The 12,813-nt window shown below is 44.4% G+C and overlaps 1 protein-coding gene across 28 annotated transcripts in view; it reads right to left on the bottom strand.

Annotated features, from left to right (window-relative positions):
- Positions 1–12,813, bottom strand: part of LARGE1 (LARGE xylosyl- and glucuronyltransferase 1) — a 634,395-nt gene that overhangs the window by 266,602 nt on the left and 354,980 nt on the right. For all 28 annotated transcript variants that reach the window (XM_015150011.3, XM_077948921.1, XM_077948914.1 and 25 more), the window contains 1 exon segment: positions 10,334–10,505. In XM_015150011.3, the coding sequence (XP_015005497.1) occupies positions 10,334–10,505 (172 nt within the window).

The following is a 12,813-nucleotide window of genomic DNA, read 5'->3' as shown; positions in this document are numbered from 1 at the left end:
CTTGCATGTAACTATGTGTTCAGATGTATCTAGAATCTAGTGGTTAAGTGTGGGCTCTGTGATCAGCCTGGCTTCAGTCCAGGTTTTGCCACTAACTTGTAGTTAGTGATTTCAGGCAACAGACTTAAAGAGTTTTTTATGAAGGATAAATGAGATGGTCCAGGGCACGACACATAAAACACATTTGATAGATATAAGCAACAGGAGGATAGAGCTGGGTCTGTCTCAGTTAATATTTTACACCCAGGGCCTAGGGCAGGCCAAGAGGCTCAGAATGTAGTAAATTAATGAAAGAATGAATGACTGAATGGGTGCATCAGGCAAGGAAGGAAGGAAGGGAGGGAGGGAAGGAGGGAGAAAGGAACTCAGGAAGGTAGGTAGAGGTTAGGGTTAGTTTCTGCTCCGTGAACTCTCCAAAATGTCAGGCTGAAGAGCAAGGAAAAAAAAAAAAAAAAAAAAAAAAAGAAAGAAAGAGGCCGGCCGCAGTGGCTCACGCCTGTAATCCAGCACTTTGGGAGGCCGAGGCGGGCAGATTACAAGGTCAGGAGATCAAGACCAGCCTGGCCAACATGGTGAAACCCCGTTTCTACTAAAATACAAAAAATTAGCCAGGCGTGGTGGTGCACGCCTGTAGTCCCGGCTACTCGGGAGGCTGAGGCAGGGGAATCACTTGAACCCAGGAGGCAGAGGTTGCAGTGAGCAGAGATCGTGCCACTGCACTCCAGCCTGGCGACAGAGTGACACTCTGTTTCACAAACAAACAAACAAACAAACTCCCCTAAGACACAGAAAGAAAAGAACAGAACTATCACTTATTAGGTATTGTGCAATACAGAGCCATTATCTGACTTAATCACCAAAATAAAGCCTATGGGGCAGTTATTAATGCATCATTCCCTCACTTTTATAGAACAACAACAATAATGAGGCTCTGAGAAGTTAAATGATCTTTCGAATATAGTAAGACGAGGCAGATTTGCTTCAAAGTTAATCTGAAAATAATTAAAACCTCTTTACCTAATTCTGCCAGTGAAAAAATCCTTGGGGTTACTTCAGTGGTGTACATCTGGGCTGATGGTGTACAATGGAAGAACCAGTAGCGTCTATTAAGAAAATCAAAGTGCTAGTTTCTGATTCTGAGTAGAAGGCAGGCTGGTTAAGAGAGGCAGAGAAAGCACGAGGGTATAAGGAGGAAATAATGGAAGAGGTCATCAAAATTCTCCAAGTGGAAAATCAACTAGGAGCTAGAGGACGTTTAAAGACCTAAACAAAACCATGAAAACTGGTAGTGAGAAGGGAACTTCATCAATACTGGGAGTGCAGGAGAACTTTTTATTTATTTATTTTTTGAGACAGAGTCTCGCTCTGTCACCCAGGCTGGAATGCAGTGGTACAATCTTGGCTCACTGCAACCTCTGCCTCCAGGGTTCAAGCAATTCTCCTGCCTCAGCCTCCCAAGTAAATGGAATTACAGGTGAACGGCACCACGCTTGGCTAATTTTTTATATTTTTAGTAGAGACAGGGTTTTGCCATGCTTGCCAGCCTGGTCTTGAACTCCTGACCTCAGGTGATCCACCAGCCTTAGCCTCCCAAAGTGCTGGGATTATGGGCGTGAGCCACTGTGCCCAGCCCAGGAGAACTTCTAAAGGCCCAGTACAGATTAAAAAGAAATGTCCAGGTGATTGCTGACCAAGAACAAGCCCAGCCTCGCTCTTTCCCAGCTGAATTCCAGTGCCTTCTGTAATAGGAGCGCATTGCCTCTACAGACACCAGCTGTTGGTGTCATTTTACAGGACTTTGAGAATTTCATCTTTTAAAATTTGTTTTTTTTCCCTGTGGCAATACAGTCTCTGAAGTTTAGGAACTGTCAGGAGTGAATGTGAGATGCGTGGGAATCTGTCTACGCTAAGCCCTAGAAGGGGGTACACTGGGTCAGCCAAGAAGGGAAGGCTTTAATCAGGGAAATCAGGCAATCCCATGAGGTCGTGGAATTGTCTTGTAAGGTCTTCTTTGATTCCTTTCCTATGGGCTAACAGGGCGGGGGGACACTGAGCTTCATTTGGAGATAAGGGAAGGCAGGAAAGGAGAAAGATTTAAAGTCAAGGAAAAAGGGGCCAACGGGACAATATCAAATGTAACCACAGGAGACAGGAGGAAGGAAAGGGGAAAGAAACACACAAGGCCCAAGTGTCTGTTTGGTACCAGGATCACTGAATCGCCTCCTCAAATTTCACACAACCACTCTGAGCAGATGTCAGTATTTTCTTTCCACAGGTGCAGAGGCGAGGTCAAGAGTGGTTCAATGACCACTCTAAGATCACCCTGATGATACAGAAGACTAGCAGGGACTTGAAACTTGGTCTCCTCTTTGCTAAGCTCTTCTGACTCCACCAATTCCATCAGATGAGACAGGCAGGGCGGCGAGGTATCAAAGAAAGATGAGACCTGAAGAAACTTCAAAGAGTGTTAAAAACTCCTTCGAGGCAACTGATTATAAGCATAAAATTTCTACAAATGTATTATTTTTCAAAAGTAATACTTCAATGTTCTTCGTGTTCAGCTTTTCTACATTATTTTACAGCCCCAATGGCTCTGTGGACAGAACTGTGAGTTAATGGAGCAGACACACATTAATGATGTCCGCCATCATCCCATTCACTCTGGCAGGAGTCCTTAGAGAAAATGGAATGTGGAAAAATAATGCACATTATCTTGTGCAATTCTCACAAAGACCCCGTTAGCACTATTCCTTCTCTGAGCCTAAATCAACTAAGATAACTTGCTGTCTTATTCAGTTTGAGCTGATATAACAAAATATCTGACACTGGGTAATTTATAAAAAACAGAAATTTATTGCTTGCAGTTCTAGAGGCTGGGAAGTCCAAGATCAAGGCACCAGCAGATCAGATGACTGGTGAGAACTCTCTGCCTCATTGATGGTACCCCTTTTTTTTTGAGATGCAGTCTCACTCTGTTGCCCAGGCTGGAGTGCAATGGTGTGATCTTGGCTCACTACAACCGCTGTCTCCCAGTGTCAAGCGATTCTACTGCCTCAGCCTCCTGACTAGCTGGGATTACAGGCATGCACCACCAGGCCCAGCTAATTTTTGTATTTTTAGTAGAGGCGGGGTTTTGCCATGTTGGCCAAGCTGGTCTTGAACTCCTGACCTCAGGTGATCCACCGCCCTCGGCCTCCCAAAGTGCTGGGATTATAAGCGTGAGCCACCACACCCTGCTGATGGTATCACTTTTACTGTGTCCTCACATATAAGGGGTGAGCAAGGTCTGTCAAGCCTCTTTTACAAAGGTACTAATCCCACTCATACAGCTGTCATGGGCTAATCACCTCCTAATGCCATTGCACTGGGGGTTAGGTTTCAACATAGGAACTTTGCGAGGACACAAACCTTCAGGCCACTGCATGTGCCTGTGGTGACAGAGTCATCAGGGTGATCCTGACTTATTCTCTGGACACGCTGAGTCTCTGGGTAGAGCTCTTGGATCCCACCTCCAGCTACTTAAAGACGATGTTCTGGGAAGTCACATGCTGGACCAGAATTCTGGAGACTGGGATTTTATTTCTCGAATCCTGGGAAAACTACACTTTTCTATGCTAATTTTGCTTGCCTGCCTTTGTTCTCTAAATGCCTGGATCACCCTGGGCCCGCCCTCTACAAACTGGTGTATATGATCACTTTGAGTTCTTTCACAAATCTAACTTTGGTCTCTCCAAAGATACTCTTAACTCCACCCACATGACAATGATTTCTCTTACTCCTCTTCAAGGGAAAGAAGGGTGCAGAGTAAAGAGGACTGGATTCAAAGTCGGACTGTTTGGGTTCAAATCTCAGTTTCATGACTTAGGACGTGAGGCTCCAGGTAAACTATGCCTCCCTAAGCATCAGCTCCCAAATCTCTAATATAGGTACATGAACAGTAATCACTTCATGGGAGGGTTGTGAGGATTAAATAAGTTTATCCATAAAGTACTTAACAGAGTGGCTGGCACAGACTAAATGCTTAAACATGTGAGCTGTAAGGAACCACACAGAGTCTATTAGGCCCTGAACGATACCCAGTGGTATCGCACATCTGCGGTGCCATGAGGGTGAGCAAGGTAGTGCCCACGTATGCCGGATAGTTTGACCGTACCTGCTTAGGGTCAGAATTTTACACTGTGGCAATAAGACCCTCTTAGAGGGGAGGCATCTGTGCTTATGGATCAAAACGCTATCTTGAATATTCAGCACGGCCTTCTTCCAAAAGCTTCAGATTATGGATGTGCATGTATTATTTATGCCCTCATAACAGCCTCCCCAAATGATGACAATCACATATTATTTCCAGTGTTTTCTGCAGTAAAAACCAAGGCACGCAGGGATCCAAGGTGACAGGTACTTGGCAGTCACACCTGTTCTAAGTGCAGCACAGCCTCCTGGGTCAGTGGACAGAACACAGACTCTAAAGCCATATGGACTGGGGTTCAATTTTGGTATGTAATAGCTCTCTGAGCATGTAATTTAATCTCTCTTGAGCCCAGTTTATTTAACTTCTTTTTTTTTTTGAGACAGAGTCTTGCTCTGTTGCCCAGGCTGGAGTGCAGTGGCACGAACTCAGCTCACTGCAAGCTCTACCTCCTGGGTTCACGCCATTCTCCTGCCTCAGCCTCCCGAGTGACTGGGACTACAGGCGCCCACCATCATGCCCGGCTAATTTTTTTTGTATTTTTTTAGTAGAGACAGGGTTTCACTGTGTTAGCCAGGATGATCTTGATCTCTTGACCTCCTGATCCGCCCGCCTCGGCCTCCCAAAGTGCTGGGATTACAGGCGTGAGCTGCCAGTTTATTTAACTTTCAAGTGTGCAAAGCTTCTAGCTCAGTGCCCAGAACCTAAGACGTGCTTAAGAAATGGTAGTTAGCTTTCCCTGTGTTTTACAAACACTCATTTAGCCACTTGCCTCCTCACCAGCTCCGTGTGGATGTGTGTTAGGCATCTTAGACTTCACAAGCCTCACACCAAACTCCTGATCTTCCCATACACCCTGTCCTTCCTGCAGTCTTCTGTGTCTCACAGATGTCATCTCACCCAGCCAGCCACCATGGGGTCATCCTTAAGCCCACTCTTTTTCATTCCCCTATCCAATCAATGGAACATCCCGATGACTCGAGCTTCAAAATGCACCCCTAATATGATGACTTCTACCATCTCTACTGCTCCACCTGGGTCTGAGCCAAAATCATCTCTCCCCTGGATGATTGGATTACCTCCTAAACCTTTTGAGGATAGGTTTTACTATTCATCCTATTCTCAAAAGGGCAGCTAGGGTGAGTCATTAAGAATATTAAATCAGACTGAATCACGCCTCTGCTCAAAGCCCGCCAATGGCTCCCCAAACCACTGAACAGAAAGGCAAAGTCTTCTCATGGCCTGACAAATAAGGTCCCCATAACCTGACCTTTGTAGCCCCTATGACCTGAAATTAGCAGCCCCCCAGCATGCCCTTGGGCTCCCTCTGCTCTGATCCAACCTCCATTCGTTCCTGAAACAGGCAACTCCACTCTGCAAAGTTCATCCCTACCCTTAGTGCCTAGGGCGCCTTGCACTCTTCCCCTGGATAAAGGCAGAGCGCCAGTCACCTCTAACACATTACATACTTTACTTGTTTATTTTTCTGTTGTCTGTCTCCCTCCACTTAAACATAAACTCACAGGGGGAGGGACTGGGTTTTGCTTTGTAGTGAATTCTTACAATTTTCTGTTGCCTCGTATCCATTTGGAACATATGTTTAACTTTCGTATACTTATACAGGGCTCAGTCACCCTTGACAGGGTTTCTGGTTCTACACCACACCGGGGTGGCACAAGCTGGTGGCCGAAGATCAGTACACAGACTGGGCTCCTTGCTTTTCCCACTTTCTTTCTCTTTTCTTTTTTTTTTTTTTGAGATGGAGTTTCACTCTTGTTGCCCAGGCTGGAGTGCAATGGCGCGATCTCGGCTCACCGCAACCTCTGCCACCTGGTTTCAAGCGATTCTCCTGCCCCAGCCTCCGCAGTAGCTGGGATTACAGGCATGCGCCACCACGTCTGGCTAATTTTGTATTTTTAGTAGAGATGGGGTTTCTCCATGTTGGTCAGGCTGGTCTTGAATTCTCAACCTCAGGTGATCCGCCCACCTTGACCTCCCGAAGTGCTGGAATTACAGGCATGAGCCACCGGGCCCGGCCAACTTTTCCCACTTTCTTTAAATGGAATATTCAGGCATTTGCCCTTGAATTCACAGTGACCCACACCCTATTTGCTTAATCTACAGCTAGGTGTCTCTCTGTGCCTGACTCTTCGTTCCTGCCTCGTGTGACCATGGACGGAGGACTGCCCTCCTGATCCACTGCGTGTTCCCTGCTCAGGATTTGAAAGTAAAAAATCGGCCAGGCACAGTGGCTCACGCCTGTAATCCCAGCACTTTGGGATCACTTGAGGTCAGAAGTTCAAGACCAGCCTGGCCAACATGGTGAAACCCTGTCTCTACTAACAACACAAAATTAGCCAGGTGTGGTGGTGTGCACCTGTAATCCCAGTTACTTGGGAGGCTGAGGCAGAAGAATCACTTGAACCCAGGAGGTGGAGGCTATAGTGAGCTGAGATCGCGCCACTGCACGCCAGCCTGGGTGATAGAGTGAGACTTTGTATCAAAAAAAAAAAAAAAGAAGAGGTAAAAAGTCTTTGAACTTGTTTCCATTGTAAGGGGGTGCTGAATTTGCACTTTCCATTGAAGAACCAGGGGCTGCCCCAGGCCGGTTTTCCCTGGTATGCCAGGGAGAGGACAAGGTCAGGTTCCCAGTGGCAGAGTAGTTGGTGGTCAGACAGGTGTAAACTGAACACAGGTCAGACAAGAGCTACAAGGACATCTGCCTATAAAAATATGTTTCCCATATGAGGGACCCCTGCCAGGTACACCAGATGTATCTCGTGAGAAGCATACCATACCCACGTCCAGCTCCCCTGAATTTTCTGTTAGGACAGGGCTGCTAGCCACTCTGGTACTTGCACCCCAGTGTAGCTAGGGGCTCTTCAAACAGTCTTATTCTTGCAACAGTCCCAACAGTTATAAAACTATCTGGCACCTAGAAGGAGCTCAGTAAATATTGACCGAATGGGTAGCTCCTGACCCTGGCCAATAATGGTATGTCTGATTCTTTCTGCTAAGAATGGGTGGTTCTGAAAATCTTCCAGCTGCTGATGCAGGCTGGGGAAAGGTGCAAACCACTGACATGGGAGGGAAGTATCTGCTACTTAGCTGAAGTCGAGCTCAGGGAAGATGGGGACATCTCTAAGAGGCTTCTTCTGGTAGAGGCTGAGGATGGGTCTAAGTCCTTAAAAAGGCTTCTTCGTAATTATCCCAGTAATGAATTCAGGAACAAGGGGCTTTCACAGCGTGCCACAAAGGAATCTAGTCTACGCTCGATCTGACCAAGAGCCACTGCAGCCCCAGACAACCAGGTGTTCTCAGAGAGAAAAATTAGCCAGGCCACATTGTATCAACATCACTCCAACTGTTTACAGTGAAAGATGTCAACGACGATTGCCTTTATGAAGGACACTCTCTCTTGGATCGGAACATTCTACATTTATGGGCCTAACAAGCTTTCTTCCTATTCCATGACCTGGCTTCTGATAGTTCGGTTTAGAAAAACGATCACACACATACGAAAGTGATACAAAATAGGGACATATGGAGAAGAGATGAGCTTACTTATTTTCTTTTCATCTCTGTACTTTTCCAGAAAAATCAGGGTGGGCATGGGAAAACCTCTGATGTTTTGTACTCCTTTGCTGGTGATAGATAAACACGCAATGCACTCTGCCTTGTTATTGAGTTCCTTGAAGGCAGGTGCTGTGTTCTCAACAGCTTTAGGTAACAACAGCCTCTAATGTATTCCTCTTCACAGTGGGGGCCTACCAAATGCTAGAAATAAACCAACAAAAGAATGAACAAATAAAATGCAGCCCATTAACTCAGCTCCTTGCATTCAAATTTACCTTGTCCCTGTCCCGACCTTGGCCCATATACCCTGCTCAGCCCCAGGAGCTGCCTTGAATCTGAGAGTCCTCCAAATCAAGTCCTTGGGCCAGCTAGGGGAGCAGCCAGAGCTCTGGTGCCTTCCCTTGAATGGATGATATCAGCGTATTTAAAATAACCATGATAATTCATGTTGTTATTGGCTACAGAGCTCCACTAGCACTACAGCCATTGCAAGCTGCAAGAGGATAAACGTGATTTCCTAGCTACAGCTCTACAATTTCTGATGACCTGTTCTGGTGACTATGGTGGTTATACTTATCGAACGGAGACTTATAGCTCTAACTGTATGGTGCAGGTGGCGTATTTTTGGAAAAAGACTCTGAGATGGAAGTCAGCATACAAGAGGTTTATTAGAGAGAGCTCTTGAGAACAGCACCTATGAAAGGGAAGGGGAAAGCAGGACTAGGCAGAGGGGAAAATCGACCTGTGAGGCAGTCTCTGAGTGTAGCAGATGATCCTGCAGGATCTCATGTCCATCAGTCATTCCATGATGTGTGGTGTCCCGGGAAGGGGTGTGGCCACAGGCATGGCCACTCACTTCAACTAAGGCAACTGCAAAAAGGGCCGATGCTGGGGAGCCCCTTCTGCAGGGACTACTCCCAGCAGCTGGGGTAATAAGGTCTTTATTCCCAAAGGAGAATGTGGGAGTCTAGTGCATACGACCACCATTCTCACCCGATGAGACAGAGCACAATGAGGAGCTCCTCCGTGACACCTTCCCAGCTACCTTCTCTAACCCCCTCTAGGAGAGGTGACAACTCTCACTGCGCCCTCATTACTCATCTCCTTATTTGCAGAGCCAGCCATAGTGCTTGACACCCAGTAGGGATGCAATAAACGCCGGCTGAAGAAATGCATCACTGAACACTCAACATCAGCATAAAGAAATGAATAAAACACCATGTAATTATAGAAAAACTGCCCCTCGTGAGTTCACGGTGATCAGAAAGAGGAAAACAAAGCAGACACGACAGGGGAACTTGAAAAGGGCAGCGGATGGAAGCCAAGACACAGGCACTCTGATCTCAACTCTGGGAAAAGCCTGCATCCTTCTGAGCTTCCGTTTCTTTCTTTATGAAACAAAAGGACATGTCCACACGTTCTATGAAGATGAGAGAGCTGTGAAATACTCAGTTTCAACAGGTGTCCTAAATGAGGTCATTGCCAGTGTCATTACTGACATGAATAAGAAAAGTAAATTTTGATCCTGATAAGGGAAAGAGTCCCGGGGATCACAATGTCATTCCCATGATTTGGTGAAGACTTTCCTCAATTAGCCCAGAGCTCAGACGCCCTGAGAAGGAAGCAGGGAGTGACCGGGGCAGGCAAGGAAGTTCACTCTCTGTTCGTGAATAGAAACAGAAACCAACAGGAATATCCTGTGATTTATGAAAATGCTGTGATTTAAAATCATTAAGTAGTATCTTGCTTTCATAGCATATGGAGCTAACAGGAATGGCAGAAGGCATTTTAAACACAGAAGGGGCCAGTGTGCAATTAAAAAAAAAAAAAAAGTAAAAATTTCACTGTCGAATTTCTTTCTCAATGTACTCATCCAATAGAGAAGAATTTTAAAAATCATATAATTTTTAAAAAGACATCTGGGAGAGGGGTATTAAAATAACAGCCTGAGATTTGTGCTAACCTGCCACTTCTCTCACATATCCATGCCACAGTTAATACACCTACCGAGCTCACGATTTCCCACTAGGTACTTTCCTATACCTCGAGGCTGTGACGAGAGTTACAATGATAGCTATAAAGAAACCCACCAGACTAGACAGAATGTCTTGTAAAGCCAAACACATACATCTCCTTAAAATGATAAACCACAATGTTAATGAAAGCAAAAGCTGTAAGAACATTTTCAAAAACTCTGGAATCAATACTCATCTCTACTACCTCACAGGCTTTCCTGGCAATTAGACTATCCGTGGATAAAAAGAAAACAATGAACGCACGTCCGGACACCAGTATGTGAACACTCCACTATCTGCATACGAAATACACACATTTGATATTCATCTGTTAAAAAATCTTCATTTACTAAAGAAATATAAACACATTTCTGTTTTACTCTGTTATTTTTCAAATCCAAGCAGAGCTGATATTGAACCATATTTGTAATTCCTTACCCACCGCATTAGCACGACCTCATTCGAGGTGACCTCACCTTTTTTAAAGAATCAATCCCATTCTTGGCAAGCTGATACCTACAAGTATATCGGGAAGAAGCAAATGGGCTACTGTTACCTTTGAACTTGTGGAACACAGCCCACAGCTCTGCAATGTCGGTGGCAAAGGTGATATCCGTGTCAAGGACGATGACTCTCTCCAGGTTGGCAGGAAGAGTCTTGGTCAGCACAAGCTTCATCAGACCATAAATCCCAGAGTAATGTTTATTGGGGATCCAGGAAACTTCAGACTAGACAGAACAAGGCAGAGAGGGAGTTGGAGAAAGGGAAAAAAAGAGAAATCGCTATATTAATTCTTTGCTTAAACATCATAAATAGGGCCTAACACACAAAAAGTATCCAATACAAATTTGTTGAATAAATGAATGAGTTTTCTTTTAAAGATTTATATAATTTGCATTTTGACATGTGAAGTTTTCTGGAGGAAAATGTATCTGAATTAAGGGAGAGGAAAAGTAATAGTTGTGAAATAATTATTACTGCAAATCCTATGTTGAGATTTTTAAATAAAACTTTTGTTATTATAGAAATAAAATAGATCCACTAGAGAAAAAAAGGATATGCAAAAACATAAAGGTCCAAAAATGGAATCCCATTACATATACTTTTGCAACCAATATCGAATTGTTCCTATGTACGTATATTTCTTTAAATCATATTCCATTTATGTGTCATTAAAGATTAGTGGGTAATGGTATTGTTAAAGCTTATGCTTATTCTTTTAAAACTGTAATTGAATAGATTGCTACTGCTGCCTTCTCTTTATTCTCAGATAAACCCACAAGGAGGACCTAGTCATCAGGTGACACTCTTCACCTGACAGCAATAGAGGACACACACATAGAACAGAAATGAACCACCCATGGAGCACTGACATTATGATCCTCACATAATATAATGGAACAATCAATGGCTCACAGATGGGCAGAGTCATCAGCGAGGCACACACATGGGTGCCATTTTGTGTCCAAAGGCAAGGATAAAAATAAAAGCACCAGTGTGATGAAAGCTCTCATATATGCATAGTCATTTATGAAGATCATCGTGGGCAGAGGCCCCAACCTGGCTGCTGTGGGGAGTTTCCACGGGAGCCAAAGTACACTTATTTTCAAGAGGGTAACCCTTTTAATAGAACCTTTTAAGATGGAGAATATGGCCACCTTACCAGGATTCCAAAAAAATATTCATCTCCTTTGACCTTACCTTTGACCATGTTGAGGAGATGTTCGTTAAAAAATTCAGATTTAAAAATTTTGTTTAAGACACCAAAGATGTTCATCACCATGTTACCAAAGGGCAGCCATCAAAATGCCCCAAAATGGAACAATTAATTCAGACATAATACTCTTTTTTTTTCTGATAGCATCCTATGTAATTGTTTAAAACAAAGTGGATTAAGATGTAGTTTCTAAAAACCTACATATGATGTTAAAGGGAAAAAAAAACAAGCTTTAAAACTGCTTTTACTTAAAAGCAACTATGTGTAATCAAACCAAATGAAACACATTCACCCACATTTTATGCAGAGAAAGAAAAAATAGCAGCAAGACATCCAATTGTGTCCAGAGTTGGTTCCTTCTGGTGGGTTCTTGGTCTCGCTGACTTCAAGAATGAAGCTGCGGACCTTTGTGGTGAGTGGCACAGCTCTTAAAGGGGGTGCAGACCCAAAGAGTGAGCAGCAGCAAGATTTATTGTGAAGAACGAAAGAACAAAGCTTCCACAGCTTGGAAGGGAACCCGAGCAGGATGCTGCTGCTGGTTGCGGTGGCCAGCTTTTATTCCCTTATTTGTCCCCACCCACATCCTGCTGATTGGTCCATTTTACAGAGTGCTGAATGGTGTGTTTACAATCCTTTAGCTAGACACAGAGCAATGATTGGTGTGATTTTACAGAGTGCTGATTGGTGCATTTACAATCCTTTAGCTAGACACAGAGTGCTGATTGGTGCATTTTTACAGAGTGCTGATTGGTGCACTTACAATCCTTTAGCTAGACACAAAGTGCTGATTGGTGTGTTTTTACAGAGTGCTGATTGGTGCACTTACAATCCTTTGGCTAGACACAAAAGTTCTCCAAGTCCCCACTCGACCCAGGAAGTCCACTGGCTTCACTTCTCATCAGTTTCAAGAAAAAGCATCCCTAACTCTGTGTATGAGACCCTGTCACCTTACACCCAGGCATCATGGAGGAGGGGAAAAAGGACAGGAGTTCAAATCTGGGCTCTAGCCCCACAGAGCATTTGATCTCTCTAAGTTTTGGTTTCTTTATCTGTAAAATGGAGTGTGTTTCAGAGATGGAATGGGTCTCATGAGTCAGCATGGGGAGCCTATCTCATAGCTTCCCTAAATCGGCCTCCTGTGTGCCTGTTTTCCCACCATCACCAGACTATGACATGTTTGAAAACAATGTGGTTACTTAGTTTTTCTTTTAAAAGTAGTTGCTCATTTTTAAAGTTGGTAAAATGGAGATGATGCCCACTTCACACGGTTGTATAAAAATTAAAAGATATTAAAGGACTCAAGGGCCTGGTACCCACCC

Source organism: Macaca mulatta, chromosome 10 (assembly GCF_049350105.2).
Source record: "Macaca mulatta isolate MMU2019108-1 chromosome 10, T2T-MMU8v2.0, whole genome shotgun sequence".
Lineage (NCBI taxonomy): Eukaryota > Metazoa > Chordata > Mammalia > Primates > Cercopithecidae > Macaca > Macaca mulatta.
Note: the sequence above shows the minus strand (reverse complement) of the source record. Positions and strands in the feature narration are given on the sequence as shown.